The sequence below is a fragment of the Apiospora marii genome (genome assembly GCF_038362585.1).
Source record: "Apiospora marii strain CBS 49790 chromosome Unknown utg000007l_segment0_segment0, whole genome shotgun sequence".
Lineage (NCBI taxonomy): Eukaryota > Fungi > Ascomycota > Sordariomycetes > Amphisphaeriales > Apiosporaceae > Apiospora > Apiospora marii.
Window position 1 is genome coordinate 459,394 of NW_027117379.1, and position 15,070 is coordinate 474,463.

The 15,070-nt window shown below is 53.1% G+C and overlaps 6 protein-coding genes across 6 annotated transcripts; 2 read left to right on the top strand and 4 right to left on the bottom strand.

Annotated features, from left to right (window-relative positions):
* Positions 1 to 1,555: 1,555 nt before the first annotated feature.
* Positions 1,556 to 2,216, top strand: PG985_010557 (uncharacterized protein; the record flags this gene model as incomplete). Its single annotated transcript, XM_066830325.1, has 2 exons — positions 1,556 to 2,129; positions 2,167 to 2,216. The coding sequence occupies 2 exons, from the start codon at positions 1,556 to 1,558 to the stop codon at positions 2,214 to 2,216; spliced, it is 624 nt and encodes a 207-aa protein (XP_066681007.1).
* A 651-nt stretch (positions 2,217 to 2,867) lies between these two features.
* PG985_010558 (uncharacterized protein) lies at positions 2,868 to 3,299 on the bottom strand (the record flags this gene model as incomplete). Its single annotated transcript, XM_066830326.1, has 2 exons — positions 2,868 to 3,072; positions 3,133 to 3,299. 2 exons carry the CDS (start codon positions 3,297 to 3,299, stop codon positions 2,868 to 2,870), a joined length of 372 nt encoding a protein of 123 aa, XP_066681008.1.
* Positions 3,300 to 4,170: 871 nt separating this feature from the next.
* On the bottom strand, positions 4,171 to 6,043 carry PG985_010559 (uncharacterized protein; the record flags this gene model as incomplete). The annotated part of the gene is made up of 4 exons (XM_066830327.1): positions 4,171 to 4,527; positions 4,708 to 5,133; positions 5,209 to 5,735; positions 5,803 to 6,043. 4 exons carry the CDS (start codon positions 6,041 to 6,043, stop codon positions 4,171 to 4,173), a joined length of 1,551 nt encoding a protein of 516 aa, XP_066681009.1.
* Positions 6,044 to 7,191: 1,148 nt separating this feature from the next.
* PG985_010560 (uncharacterized protein) lies at positions 7,192 to 8,905 on the bottom strand (the record flags this gene model as incomplete). Its single annotated transcript, XM_066830328.1, has 3 exons — positions 7,192 to 8,293; positions 8,715 to 8,778; positions 8,854 to 8,905. The coding sequence occupies 3 exons, from the start codon at positions 8,903 to 8,905 to the stop codon at positions 7,192 to 7,194; spliced, it is 1,218 nt and encodes a 405-aa protein (XP_066681010.1).
* A 2,672-nt stretch (positions 8,906 to 11,577) lies between these two features.
* Positions 11,578 to 12,495, top strand: PG985_010561 (uncharacterized protein; the record flags this gene model as incomplete). Its single annotated transcript, XM_066830329.1, has 1 exon — positions 11,578 to 12,495. One exon carries the CDS (start codon positions 11,578 to 11,580, stop codon positions 12,493 to 12,495), a length of 918 nt encoding a protein of 305 aa, XP_066681011.1.
* Positions 12,496 to 12,918: 423 nt separating this feature from the next.
* Positions 12,919 to 13,263, bottom strand: PG985_010562 (uncharacterized protein; the record flags this gene model as incomplete). Its single annotated transcript, XM_066830330.1, has 1 exon — positions 12,919 to 13,263. One exon carries the CDS (start codon positions 13,261 to 13,263, stop codon positions 12,919 to 12,921), a length of 345 nt encoding a protein of 114 aa, XP_066681012.1.
* Between the last annotated feature and the right edge of the window lie 1,807 nt (positions 13,264 to 15,070).

Sequence of the window (15,070 nt, forward strand, 5' to 3'; positions counted from 1 at the left end):
GTTTAGTGTATATGAATGAAAATGGTTGATGATGGTTGCTCCACGCCAAAAGATTTCATTTCCATGGTGCCAGACTAGGGGTATGATATACGTTTCCTTTCGTGATCATACCCGCGACATACAACACCCGTGTTAGAACAGATATCGACATACCAGTCGCTACCACTGCCAACCATACAAGAATCTTGATTAGACGAGGCGATGCATGTTGGTTTCAGAATCGTATTGAGACGAGTGTACTGGTTCTTAGTCAGTCTATGTAGCTCAAGAGGCCAGCCCAGGGGATGCCGTTGTCCAACAATCAAGCTTTCCCCAAGAGTTGCCAGCTCAAGTGAGACTAGGAACACTCCGTGACGCAGTTTCAATTGGCCAAACATGATATACGAGCTCTTAGTCGAATTTCTCGTAATGTTTCGCATATATATATACACCAACATCAGCATCTGCGACGTTCGATTGGCGATCGTCTGCCCCGAAAGCCCCGAGCATGCAGTGTGTAGGTTGGTTGGTCTCGGAAGAACTGAAATATTAGTCCTATGGCCAGCCAATTCCTTCTGACGACCCTCTATGAAAGCTTGTTAGGGTAGCCGCTGCAACCTAAGCAGCTTCTAATCTTAGCGGTGATTGCGAAGCGCGGCTGGATTGGGGCCCTGTAAGCACCGAACAGAACGATGTCTTGCGCGCTAATCGACCAATAGAGTGCGGGGGATCAAAGTCCTTAGGCCCTGGAAGTTGAGCGCTAGAGCTGAAAACGAAGGTAACTTGGGAGCTTGGAGGCCATTGCAGCAGGGACAAGTGGGGTCCTCAAAAAGGGGTGCGAGACTGCAGCTTTCAGTAACAAGTCTCGAGCGCCAAGGGCTACAGGTTGTCATTGGCGCTTCTAATTCAACAACGACTCTGACCAAAGCCTCATACTGTGCCCCCCTCTCTCCAGGCATGTATGCCTGGGTGTTATACATTGTGCGGCAGTCTGGAGCCAGGGTAGCGCAAGTGATTTGGAATTAGAACCCCCAATCAACTGGTTTCTGATGCTATTGCAACTAATCAATTGGGCTCAGGAACCTATCATTAGAACATATTACCCCGTCAATTCGGACGAGGCTGGCGTCTTCACAAAATGATTGATTGTAACGAAGCCACTATTAGAATTGGGAAACATGTTAGAGATAAGATAGGACTGCGACCATTGGGACGCAGAAAGAGCCCAAGCAACAAAAACCTAGCCGTTGGGGAGGCTTACCTAAACAGTGATGTGTGTAAGCAGCAGTCTCCATTGGAGCCCAAAAGGAGCATCATGGCGCGACGGAGGAAACACTAGATAAGCTTAGACAGACGTCGCGGCTTCAGACCTCACTGTCGATGGCTCGTATCGACACCGTTTTGTGTTAGCAGGCATGTATCGCAAAGCATTTGAGGCCGCCGGCAGCCAGCCTTATGAAACATAAGAGGGCCACAACGCGTTCAACTTGACGGAGGCCAATCCAGACTGAGTCCGCGCCAGACACTTACCCCCTATCAATCACCCCTATCAATCATGATGACTTCACCACCTACCATGACCCTCCGCAGCGCCACAGCCATCATACCCGCTCCCACAACAACTCCCCCACCCCCGACTTCTGCATCTGGTCCCTCGTCTTTCCCCTGGTCCACGCCCTCCGACTGGGACCACAAGACCCGCGTCTACCTCGACGAGGCGCCGGGCTACTGGCAGCTCCCCGCCTGCGCCCTGACGCCCATCAGCACCATCGTGCGCGACATGTCCAAGGGCTGCGGCGACGGCGGGCGCCTGACCTCGTACGCCTGCTTCTGCACCGAGAGCCGCCGCAAGGCGCGCTGGGACATCTCGACCGAGGTCGCGGCCCAGTGCGGCGGCGGCGCTGCTGCGTCTGCTTCTGCTCGTGCTCGGATGGTGGCGGCCCGCGCGGTCGATGCTGGTCTGACGACCGCGACGGCTACTGCTACTGCCGTGGCGGGGGCGGCGAGGAAGACGGCGGGGCCGGGAGTGTCGGGTGCATCGAGGCCATCCCCGCAAGAAGCTGTTAGCTCGGCGCTGGGCGTCTTCGAGGCGTACTGTAGTATCGGCATCGCCCATGGGATCTATGAACCCAGTCACGAACCGAACACTGGTAAGTCACCGCCGTTCCTTGTACTCTTCTGCTCTAGTTGCCGACGTGTACGCGTTCCTGGAGTGCTTCGGACGGAGTATCAGCTGACGTCGTTTCGGCTGTTCCTTGCCTACAGGAACCGCGTCCCAGACTCCAGGTGTTGCGGAAGGAACAGCCTCTGCTTCTGCTGGCGTCCCAAGTACAGCGACCAGAGGTCTGTCCGGGTCGTCTATTCCTTTTGCTTCGATCATCCGGCTCGGTCTGCTTCTCCATGTTGTTGCCTTGCTAGTGTGCCTGTAAAAGGCGGGTGGTTCTCGGGGCTTTGGAGTCGTATGCCAGAATGGCGATTGGATCGACACAAGGGTGGCGGCTTCCAAGTGGAAACCAAACTCGATGGAAATGAGAACAATGTTGTCGCTTTAAAGCCCTTATGCAGGCCAGTCATTAGCTCAGCTTACTAGGTGCCACAAGAAAGTGCAAGTCCAGTTTCGTTCTAGGACTTACAGAATCGTGGTAGTTAACTAGACATTAAAACATTAAGAAGGGTATAAATATGTATAATAGACTAGCCAGAGTCGTCTCGGCCCAAGCTGACCAGATGATCAAGTCAACGGCAAAGTCGGCCAGCAGCTCTGGACGACAGGGAAACCAAAAACAACTGCCTGAGCCCCTCCCCCCAGGCCAAAAAGAAAATCCATTGTAGCTTCGGCGCTTGTCTGTGTCGGTATCCGGTGTCGGCATGCCCTCCCTGTCTCCCCTTTACACGACGCAACGGGTCAGGGGGTTACAAAGGCACCAGACATAAAATTTCCCTTCGGCGCCGAGCTCGTCAAAGTGCTTCCCGCCCTCGAACACGTGGTCGAGATCGCACATGGACCGCTCCCAGGGCCCACCAACATCCACTACCCCCGCGGCGGCATCGCGGGCGCGGGCTGCCTCGACGAACGCGTCCGGATCCTCGGTCCTGGCGGGCGCGGGTCCGAATTAGCACAGGGGCTGGGGACCGTTGACCATGCAATAGTACTTTGGGGGGTTGGGCTTGAGCCCTCGTTCCGCCACCGTTTCGTTTTGGGCGGCTGTGCCGTTATATTCGATGTGGATGGGTTTGAGGGGGGCGGCGAGGGCACCGGAAGCCATGACGGCCAGGACCACCAGCGAGGCGAGGACCGCGTTGCGGATGTTGGAGAGCATTGTGATGAATCAAGTCGGAGGTTGAGGTTTGTGGTTTGGTAGATGTATGCGCAACAGGGAAACGGATGGTTGCCCAGGTGAATGGATGCGCTTCAGTAGAGGGTGCGCTTGAGTAGAATGTGTGATTGAGTAGATGAATATAAAACGCGAGGCGAGAAAGTTGAGGATGCAGATTGAGAGATTTTACGCAGAGCAAAGAAGCAGGGAAGGCAGCTTTTAATACGCAGGCATCTGGAGTAACCAACAAAAAAGAGAGAGGAAAATTTTTTATTTTCTAGTATCGACTGTTGGAAAACGTTCATGAATACATGGAAGGAAGTCACTTACCTTGTTGGCCGATCTTAGGTTTGGGGGAGTTTGGAAACAGCTGGGCACGAGTTGGCCTGGGTTTACTAACGTTTAAGGAAAACCCGGATTTCGTAATGGCTTTTCGTTTTATCTACATTAAGTTGCTCTTCTTTGGTCGGCGAGCTCTTCCTGAGTACTCGTTAATTACTGTGCTGCCCATCTCAGCGGTTGCTTTGTCATCACCAAGGATCTGATTGGCCACCGCCCCTAGTCAAGTTCTTGCATACCATTCTCGAAGAATGCGTTGGGTGTTTCGAGAATGATGGAAGCTAAACCTCGACAACTTACGATGCAGTCAGGTCCAGGTCTAGGTCTGTCTTTATTTGTACGGAATAGTTCACTTCAAATTAAGGTCCACTCCGTTATAACCACAGACTTGGGAAGCTAACCTGAGCGACACTGACTGGGATCTACTAAGACAAACTAAGCCCATGCTCTGACGCCACATCCGACAACCCCCAAAATCAAGCTACTTTCAACCCTTCTCCTCTCGTTCCCATTTCCTTCCCCTCGCCGAGAGATCTCAGTACATCATTTTGCTGCCGCTGTCCGACGACGTGACCATGACCTCGAGCCCCTTGCCCTTGGGAAACCCGGAGAAGAACTCGTGGTAGATCTTCCAGTCCTCGTCGCGGGTGTCGTGCAGACGCAGGCGGAAGGGGCAGCTCGGGCTGAAGAGGCGCGCCACCGTCATGTAGGTGTCGATGGTGGCCAGCTCCATGCCCAGGCACAGCCGCATCCCCCGGCCCCACGGCAGCAGGTACCGGTTCAGCCGCCGCCGCTCCTTGGGGTCCGTCCACCGCTCCGGCCGGAACTCGGCGGGGCTGTCGAAGATGGCGGGGTCGTTGTGCACGTCTTGCACGCAGGTCGAGATGGTGGTCTGTGAAACCCATCCCCCCAAGAAGGATTAGTTTTGGTTGAAGTAGGTACACTTCGGTCAGAGTGGGGTCGAGAAGGAAAAGGGGGGGCGAGCATGTTTGGTACAACTCGAACGTTGTTTGGCTCGAACTGGCTTCAACCAGTGCCTTGCAAATTCAAATAAAGAAAGAAGAAAACTTACGCCTCTGGGTATAACATAACTCCCATACGTCAGATCCTGGTCCGGGCAAGTCCGGGGCAGTCGCGTCGGGGTGGGGTTGGCCAGGCGCAGGCCCTCGTTGACGACGCCGGTGATGTAGGGCAGCTCGCGGATGTCCGAGTACTGCAGCGCCGCGCCGCCCTTGGCCTTCTCGGCCTGGCCGAGCTCCGCGCGCAGCTTCTCCATCTTGTCCGGGTGGTTGAGGACGTAGGCCGTGATGGCCACCAGCAGGCTGCCCGTCGTCTCGGTCCCGGCCATGATGACGCTGCGCGTCTCCGAGAAGAGCCGCGGGAACGTCTTTTCGTGCGCCGGCAGGTTCGACGCCATCAGCGTCTGCACCACGTCCGGGTTCGTGCCTGGGGCGGCGATGGGTTTGTCCATGGAGCGGCGCACGCAGGATTGCATGGTCTGTTGCATGTTTGTCAGTTCTTATCCAATTGCCGTCTCATCATCGAACATGAGTCTTGTCTCACCTCCATCAACCACTTGACCCTCCCCGAAGGCCGGGTTCATCTTCCGGGCGAAGCGCTCGGGCATGCTGTGCAAGACGGGCAGCAGCAGACCGTAGGCATGGCGACTGAAGGTGCTGACCTTGACGACAGTGCGAACGCTCAAGTTGAACTCGCGGTCAAAGGTCGGCTCGTCCAAGTTGCCAAAGGGCTTGCCGAAAGCGAAGCCGGTAGCGACATCGGTGGCGAGGCAGCGGTAGGCGTCGCTCAAGCTGACGGAGCGGCCCTCGAGGGCGTGGACGCGGTCGACGAGCTTGTCGATCAGCGACGTGACCATGGGGATGTACTTCTGGATGTTGGAGGAGGCGAAGTAGGTGTTGAGGGGCCCGCGCCGCAGCTGGTGCAGCTCGTGCGACTCGGCCACGTTGGTGCTGGGGAACTTGCCGAAGAAGCGGAAGTAGAACCACTTGGGCTTCGACGCCTTGGACGAGTACTTGTACACGTCGTTCCACTGCGAGTCCGAGATGTGCACCTCGCGGGGGTTGATGCGGACGATGGGGCCTAGATAGATGCGAGAGTGTATGAGACAACTAGAGGTCTGTAGCAACATTTATGAGGGGGTTCTTACCGTATTGCCGGTGCATCTGCTCAACCTCGACCCAGTAACGGCCTCCACCCTCCTTGAAACATTGGTAGTACGCTTCATAGAGACCCGTGCATGCTGCAATCTTGGGGCCTGGGAATCCCGCCAGCGGATGAAAGGTCAATCTGTAGAAGATCACGGCCAGGTATGTCGCGGCCGGGACCAGCAAAAAGGTAACCCATGAGGGCAGCAACGCCGCTGGGAAGAAGACGTCCAGTGCACCCATCGTGTGAAGATTGGCTGCCAGGTGATATGGAGAGGAGCCAAGAGGTGGCCAAGCTAGCACCTACTTTCGTAATTCCAAGGCGGGGTATTTGTAGGGGACACAGAGCAAGCGTTTTACGAGGCCAGTCGTGTTCAACGAAATGGTAACTTCCTTTGCGGCAATGGGTTTGGCACTTCTAGCATTCCGGGGGGTCTTATCCCGCGGGCAGGAATCATTCGTAAATTCAGGAAACGAGATCTGAGCGGCCGCGCCCGTTGTTTATGTTGTGTGCTGATCCCACATTTCGGTGTCGTTGCAGTCAGGAACCATTACCCTAAGCATCTACATGTCTCACAAGCCTCGGAGTCTAACCCGGCGGAATCTGAGACTGTCTCGTCCCCACGCCTTGGTCCGGTTGGCCATCGCTCACTAGCCTTAGAAAGAAGGAAAAAGGATGCATGTATGTCTTGGCAAATCAGTACTCGAAGCATGGATGAATGAAGATCTCACACGTGGTTATGTTATCATTGTCTCACCTTGCGTCATGCGAGTCCCATGGGCAGGAACTTAGGTCACTTCGAGATCAAAGGCTGTTGTATTTTTCAATTGTTCGATAGTTGACATTTGCGAAGCCTGACCGACCAAGAGCTTGATCTATGTTACTATAGCATTTGATATAATATAACCTAGTACGCTGGACCAATTCGAGTTGAAGATGGAGACCTCTTCGGTAAACTCTCATATACGTTATATGCGGACCTCCATGATCTGAGACTGATCCTTACAGGAACAGGTCCATACCAACTCGAGCTTCCTTCCGGAACGTTTGGAAAAGACTAATAATCCATTCAGTGATAACTCCCTGGTCTTCGTTGCACACACAATATAGGAGCACTTTACTTAACAAAATGTTGCACAAAAGTGGTTATATCATTGAACATATACACTATTATATGATATCCGATCAGCAAGATTCAACTCATGTGTCGCCGAGGAATCTTTGCCCACTGGCAATCTATGAGATTAGATGTCGGTCTGGCATGTAAGACTATGTAAAAATACATCTAGATCGTGAAAGATCTTTCAGTAGAAATCTAAGGGCGCTACACTAGCTATAATCAGAATGATTCCAACCGACTGCCAATGCTCACTATACAAGAGACCTCATCTCAAACATACCAAGGCCCCCTAGATTGCCCTGGTATCCCACCTTCAATGTTCCCAGCGTTCAAATCAGCCTTTAGTAGATTAAGATACCGGTCCATTATGTAGTCGATCTTGGAGACTGTGTTCTTGAGACACGCAGCACCTAACGTCAAGTTACATTCGGCCCTCTTTGCCTGTGCTTCCAATTGAAGCAGAAGTAGGTCTGTTACAGTCCCTTCTACCTTCGCCGCTGCCGCCAGCCACCTAACCGCGACAATTCGGCTTCTCGTTATGCTGTCGGCGCTAGTAGTCAATGTTGCGAGTGCGTCCGGGATTAATTTGTAGTTGTCGACTAGCGCCTGTTCGGAAACACATCTCGAGGCAAGGATACGGAGAATGAGTTCATAGTCAGGCTCCGGCGCTACTTCACCGTTCGTCGGAGGTCGTTCTAGCGGAACCTTTGATTTTCCGTGTCGTCGCTTCCTTTTAGGCCGCTGTCTGAACTGTTGATTGACACCCGTTAGGTGAAGTTGAGTATCCTCTGTGGTGGTCCCGTCGCTCATGTTCCCAGGGAAGTCAAGTGCAGCAATATCGGGTACATCGTTGCTGGTCGGGGATTGAATCATATGTGCGGCAATCCGCGCCCACAAGTCCCCTGTTGTTGACAAGGGGGTAGCGAAGCCTTCACGCTGCTCTAACATGGGGAACTCAGATGGGTCAAGAACAAACCCCGCCTTATGTGATTGGGCACTGCTGGGCAATTTTGCTGAGTGGCGAGGTTCGTGGACAATGAATTTCATGCCGGCTTGGTCGATATAGCATAAGCTTCGGGCTTTCAATCGGGAGAGTTGTCGCTTGCGCGATTCTAGAAGCTTTCTGGGGAGTCCCGCGAGGCGGAATGCAGTGGCCTCCAGCTTCCAGCATGGGCTCATAAGAGGCCGGACTGCATACACTCTCTTGTCCCAGCTCTCCTCGCGAACTATAGCACCCAGTTGGAATTGGCCTCCGAGAACCGCACCCATGTAAGATTCATAGGCGACTAGCTGATCTTGCGCGACATTATTAAGCCGGTGCTTAACTTCATAGAAACCACCTCGATCGTCATCGGAGGCTTCACTGCTAATCCTGTCAATAAGTTCGGTGTCTGATCATGGATAGGCTCGCCAGGTAGGCGTTTGCTTACCTGTCAGAATTGGAGAGCAAATATCCTTGGGTCCGGTCGCTTTTCGCGTCTTGACTAGGGCAATGCGACAAACTGTTCCATGAGATATTAGACGGGGAGAGCAACAAACAGGATTCTTCCCGGTCAAGATCCCTTTGTTTGGACACCATTTCTCCGTGGAAATTCCATGGGATAGTGATGCATGGGCACTACCTGGTTAGATCCCAGGTTATATGTACCATAAGTAGGATCAATCATTGAACCATGCCTACAAGTGTGCTGTCAGGCTGTCAGCCTTGATGAAATACCCCGCACCGTGGTGGCAATCGAGGCCAATTTGGAGTTGAAAGCACAGCCCGGTATTTCCAAGATTATCTATCTCACCGGGCGGCTGTACCCATTGCTGTCACAGCTGATGGTGGCGGTGTCAAACTTGCGTACATGCAAACTGTCACCAGTGTCGCGACTTACAATAATGGCACACTTCCAAACACAAGCGATGACGAAAGAGAGCCAGACTTACTTAGACATGTGGTGGCTTCATATCTGTCTCGCACGACTTCGTCGACAGGCATTTGGAGGCTACGTGAGCTCTAGGTGCAGACCTACCATCACCAGCACTGCCCCTTTCCCCGGTAGGGTCAATGAATTGCAAACGAGCTGATTGCATAGGTTATTTAGGGATCGCTACTGTTTATACTCACAGCTTCTCATCCCTTTACTATTCACGACGATACAAGTGGTCTCAAGTGAAGAGTCTTTTTTTTTTCAGATTTTATATTAAAGCTCCTCAGTAAAATAACTGATTTAATAGTAGAGAGCGATGGTATTAGCCTTGCGACTGTGTTAATACCCGTGAGGAGGAAACTATCCTCAAGCCAAAGAAAATCATGAACAAAGACAAGGAACATAAAGAGTGTCGACAGAGGAGTTTACAGAAAGTAATTACAGAAAAAACTGCAGAACCAATGACCGCAGTGAAAAAAACTGCAACACCAACTGCGCAAATGAAGGGAACAGGTGTGTAAAGGAAATGCGGACTGGCCCGAGAGCCTGTCATCTATTGGACATGAGTAAAAACATCCGACAAATAAAAGAGAACCCTATCCTGTGATCCTTCGGCGTGCCCTTATGGCTTTGATTATCCAAACCGTAGAAGCTCTGTGCAGCTGTTGTGATACGCTCTCTTGATTCTTTTTGTTGGTGGCTCCGAACGAATTTACCCACGGCCGAGTCACTTTGCTGAATGCCTACCCCAACATTAAAGTCCGTCTGGTCGCTTAAGTGATGGACTCTTGACGGTTATCTTTCCTGTGGACTAGCATTCAGCCAGACAAGGCGAATCCATAAAACGGTTTGTTGCGAATGGCCTAAGATTGATGTTCCTGTTCCTTAATTCAACTGCCCACCATGTTTGACCTTCGCTTTCTCCCACGGCGCTTCTGACACTGGTCGAGATGTGCCAGATGATCTTCTTTGACTTCGTGTTTCCCAATTCCGCAGTTACCACAAATGTAAGTGCCGCTTTGCGCGGGTATGCATGGCCTCACGTGGCGTAGATAATTGTCGCGCCGAGAGAACCAGCGACCACAGGCGCAGCCGTACTGCTGCCCATGGCCATCGAGGTTGTCATTGGCGGCTTCCGTGTGCAGCTGCGAATTATGATGCCGGGTCCGATCCCGTGTCGAGAGGAATCCCACATTTGTGCAACCCAGCTGACAGGGATACTTGTGACACTTGTTTATGTGGTCACTGAGGTAAACATGAGTGAGCACATGTTCAATCATGAGAATTGAATGGGTGGACTTGTAAGCTAACCTTAGAGTGATGTCATCCGGGAAGCCCTTCAGACATTTGTTGTCGTTATAATGGCAAATGACGTGCTCGGGCGACGAGATGACTGACAGTGGCGTAACTTGGGATGCCGCATCGGAAACTGCTATTACAGGGCTGAGATCGGTCTCGGGGCTTGCGGATTGGGCACTGCTTGGTGGGGTGGACGCAGTGTCAAGTTGGTGGGTCGAAAGGGTAGGGGAAAGGGGTGATGGTGTTGAATTAGTGCTTATGCTTTCTAACAAATCGCCTTCCAGAACTATGGGAGTGGTGCTGTCGAGATCATGGTTTCCGATCAATACAAAATGCGGCTCATAAGTGGTGGAGAGGCTGTTGGAGACCAGAAGGCCTGGTTTAATGCCTGGATCGCGGTTTGCATCCGACAAGTACCGCGATGCAAACTGATTGGTCCGCCATTCGTGGCCGAGCCCTGCTTCCACCGAAGTGCACGAAAATTCTCCAAAGATGGGGCCATCTTCTCGATAGTTGCCGAATTCGTCGAAAGTTTCCTCAAAGAAGACGGGAGGGGTTGTGAACCGCCCAGCTGCAGCAGACTTACTGCGCGCTACATGATAATCATGGTGTTGAGATTGAATGGGGAGGCCGCGGGACTAATCCCGCGGGCGCTCTTCACTCAGAACAGAATATAGAAAGTGCAGCAAAGCTCTGTCGAGCAAGTCAAAACTCAGCCCACTGCTAGGCAGCGCAGAGGTCAATGGTAGATGGAAAGAAGCAGGAGTCAAAGCATGGCCCTCCAGGCTGCCGCAAGGCGACTTATGTAGAACGGCGGAAGGGGTGATTTGCGCTGCTCGCTGTTAGCACAGCCAGTGAGGCCAAATTACTATCCAATTATCTTCGATGCCGCGATGAGACACCTCAAAAATCAAACCGCCAATGGCGTCGCGACGTAGACGCCAATTGGCCTCATGCACGCCCGGAACAGAAGTTCCATTTTCGGCGGGGGCTTAGGCTGACTGGCAGGGCAACTCGGTCAGCCAGCCTGACTTGCTTCGAACACGGTGAAAGATACGCATCGCCCCATGGCCATTCGAGAGCCATTGTCCATCATCAGAAACTCCACAGTGGTTCTGGCCAGGATGAAGAAGTCGAATTAAGGCACCCCCGCACAGCACCTAACCCCTGAACGTGGAGCTACCCCAATTTCTCCGCACCGCATGGCCCAATTCGCAATTGAAGGCTTCGTTGCCGAGCTTCGAATCTGGAAGTACGGAGGACGGCTCCGATAAGGACAGTTTAACATCAAGAAAAAGTCGGCCAGTCTTCTTAAAAGAAGCAAAGCTCTACCATGATGGATGGCTCGCTTCACTCAATAAGTTTGATTTCTGTGGTCGATATTCGTCTAGCAAGTCTCCCCTTTACATAACAACTCGCGGCATCACTTGCCATCCACACAATGGCCTCCAAAGTAGCCACCGCCCTCATCTGCTCCTTATTCTTCCTCAGCAGCCCCGTCTCGGCACAGGAAAGCATCAACATCGGCTTCGGGGACCCCAACCAAGCAGCCGAGCGACCGACCAGCCACGGGGCCGCGACGGCAACCAAGGACTTCCGCTGGAAGAACCCCTTCTCAGGAGATACCGCTGCCGCCCCTGACCTTCTGCTGAAACCGTCGTGCAGCGCCACCCGCTCCTTCAAGGCGCACCAGTACCTCCTAGACGACCTCAAGGAGGCCCCGCCGCTAGGTCTGGGCCCCTACGCCGACCGCCTCAAGGCCTTCTTCCAGGGCCGCGAGTACCCTGGCAGCTGGGACGGCCTGGACCCGCACGGCTACGACCGCAACGTCGTGCTGATGGAGTGGGACGACGTTCCGGGGGCCGTGCGGGCCTGGATCGACGAGCAGGCCAAGCAGAAAAAGAAAGAATCGAAAAGTGACGAGGAGAAGAAGGCGGAGAAGAAGAAGGAGGACCTTTCGGGCAAGGGCCTCTTCGCCGTCTACCGCAAGGCGCGCGCGCCCAAGGACCACAAGGTCGTCATCTTCGCGCCGGGCGCCATCTACGAGACGCTGCCGCTGTGGGTGGCTGAGAGCAGTGATTGTTCGAGTATGTTCTCTTTTCAATTTCCTCCCCGAACTGGGACCAGCAACTTTGCATGGAAATGTGCTAACCTGGTGGAAGATACACTTCTCGATCTTGCCAAGTACACCCCCGAAGTGGGGGACGGCGCCGTCGTGGGCTGGGTCACGGAGCACACGACCCCGACTCGGGCAAAGCAGGAGCGCGAGATGCAGTTCACGATCCGGGTGGAGAGCCTAAAGTTGGCCGAGGCGGCGCCAGAGGGCAGCAGCAGTAGCAGTGTCAGGGATGAGTTGTAAAATGTTGTCACCAAACTCTCTTTCTCTGGGCCTCTACGGTTAAGGGGAACAAGTGAAACCGAGACAGGTTGGATGAAGACAGGGGGGGGAAAGAGTGTTGCTTTTATTCCAGGTGTTTCCTGCTTCCATGTTCTAGGCGTAGTAGTAAGATAGATGACCGACCCAATAACAGACCCAATGACAGACCCAATGACAGACCCAAAATGCGTTGGAAACGGCCCATTTGCTGCAGCGGAAGAAACTTTACAGCTTGATCTGGGCAGCTTGACCGACTTCCCAGGGCATGCCACCCTCGATAATGGCAGCATCGGACGCATCCATCCGTTCAGGAGCTGCGTTGCACAGCACAGGGGCCTCTTGAAGAGAAACAGGCGACATGGAAACCCTCCCGGGTCTTTCCTCTTCATGCCCCAGTGTCCGTGCTCACTCAACCCGCCGACAACAGCTGGTCTTCACCGAGCGGCTGTCGATGTCGATGGTGGTGACGCACTGGCGACCGGCGTCCCAGTCGCACGCCTTTCCGCAGTCGGCGACAGTGGCGAAGTCGCCGTCGCAGTCGGCGACGTCCTTGGCCGATCCAATCCCCGCTTGCCGGCGACCCCAGGGGATATGGTAACTGGACTGGGAGAGATCAGAGCGGGTGGCGACATCGGCGGCACCGGGCAGCGGCGTCGGGTGGGCGGCGGTCGGCACGGCGACGGCGGAGGAGGCGGTGCCGAGGACCGTGGCCATGGCCGCGACGCAGATCGAGGTGAAGGTGAAATGCATCTTGGGATCGAATGGGCGGATGGTAGTGTTTCGGTTCGTGGATGTGTATGTATGTGGTGCCTCGGACGAAATTTGTGCATTTTCGTGGACGAAATCATCCCATATATATATTGCCATCTTGCTAACACGTGGGCGGTCCTTTTCCCACTTTAACTAGCTCATCAGGCATGATGTACTAACAAGAAACCTGCGCTAAACTAAAGAAGGCGTACGTGTTGGGGAACGGTTCTGAGAGTATCGACGCTATTGGATACAATGTCCTCTTGTTTAAGCCCACATATCGGTAAGGAACCTGCTCCAGAGGCAGGGGGGAGGCTCATATTCTCTTATTCTCTCAATCTGAGAAACCAAATAGGATGTCAATGATCTGTGATATATCCCTCGTGCCTAACAAATGAGGCTCTATAAGAGGCAGTATGTTGCAACCATCTTCGCCTTGAAGTATCCGTCCATACGAAAACACCCGTCCCTAGCCCTTCAACAGCATAGCCAGGTCAAGTCCCCATGCTTGCAGGGGTGGTCGCAAGCGGCGGCGCAGTGGTCTTCGCGAAAGAATGTGCGGCATACACTAGACAGTTGTGAAATAGGGCGAGACTTAGCACCAAATACCGCAATAGGGAGAAGAAACGTAAAAGTTGCCGTAGTCGTGAGTGGAAATGCGTCGTATTCAGGGCAGGGCACCCAGATATGAACGCCTTTCCACAGACAAAACCAATGGCTGGGGTTAGGGAATATTGAGCAAAATCAGAACATACCCTTCCTCTAGAGCAGCCGACGTACCGACGGCGGGTGCAGGGGCAGCAATGGCGGCGCCAAAGGCCAGCGCCAGGGCGATGACGCGGGTGGTCGTGGTGGTGAAGAGTTGCATGATGATTTGAGCAGTTTCTCGAACGAAATTTCTGACTTTTGCGGCTCGTAAGTATTAGACACCTATGAATTCAGGGTAGATACCTCGCGAGTCATATACCTAGCAGGAGGAAAACGACATGTAGAGTAAGTAGTAGGTAGGTGGAAATAGATTGTCCACAGGAAAAGACGCAGAGACAGAAAGAAACAGAAGAAGGAATGATTTTGAAGTTTCGCATGATTTGATGTTTCCATGGTTCATATTATCTCAAAGCCTCTCGTATCCGCCCCCTGAGCCAGCCATAATCAGACGCGCCCTACATAGAGCGGATGCCTGACCCGTTTACCACCTCCCCTTGAAATTAAGGAGACGCATCGGCTCCTGTTCAACTCTATTAATCAGGGAACCAAAAAATGGAAAGAAAACACTGATTGGTTGTGTTCCGAAACGAAGTCAGCTTACGGACTATTCGCAGCAGCAAGGAACAGTGCAGCTCGTGTGCGTCTGCAAGACAGAGAGAGTACACAAATACTGAATATCATATAGCTCTCTGAAGGTTCCAATATGGAAAGGGTGGGTGTATGTTACTCGCACCGGAGAGCGAGCCAATTGAGAGAATAGGGACCATCCAAACTTCCCCTGGAGCTTGCTTGAGCAAAACAAACATTGAGCCGTGATGCGAAAGATCGATTAAATATTTGATCCCTTCGCAGTGTTTTTTCCCTTACGTGCAGCAAGGAGACAGGCACTAAGGCAAAAGGTTAATGATACATGACGAATGAATTCCCTCGGCTGCTTGAGAAACTGCCTTGCCTAAATAGCTGTTTCGAGCTGCAGAGTCCTGGTGTACCTTACCTCCCTCCTGTAAGCAATCTCTATCACTTTTACGGGCGAAAGGCAGGGAAAGAGGGGGGAGGGAGGAATGGGAACGAGAGAGAAAGAGCACGACACGGAGTCACA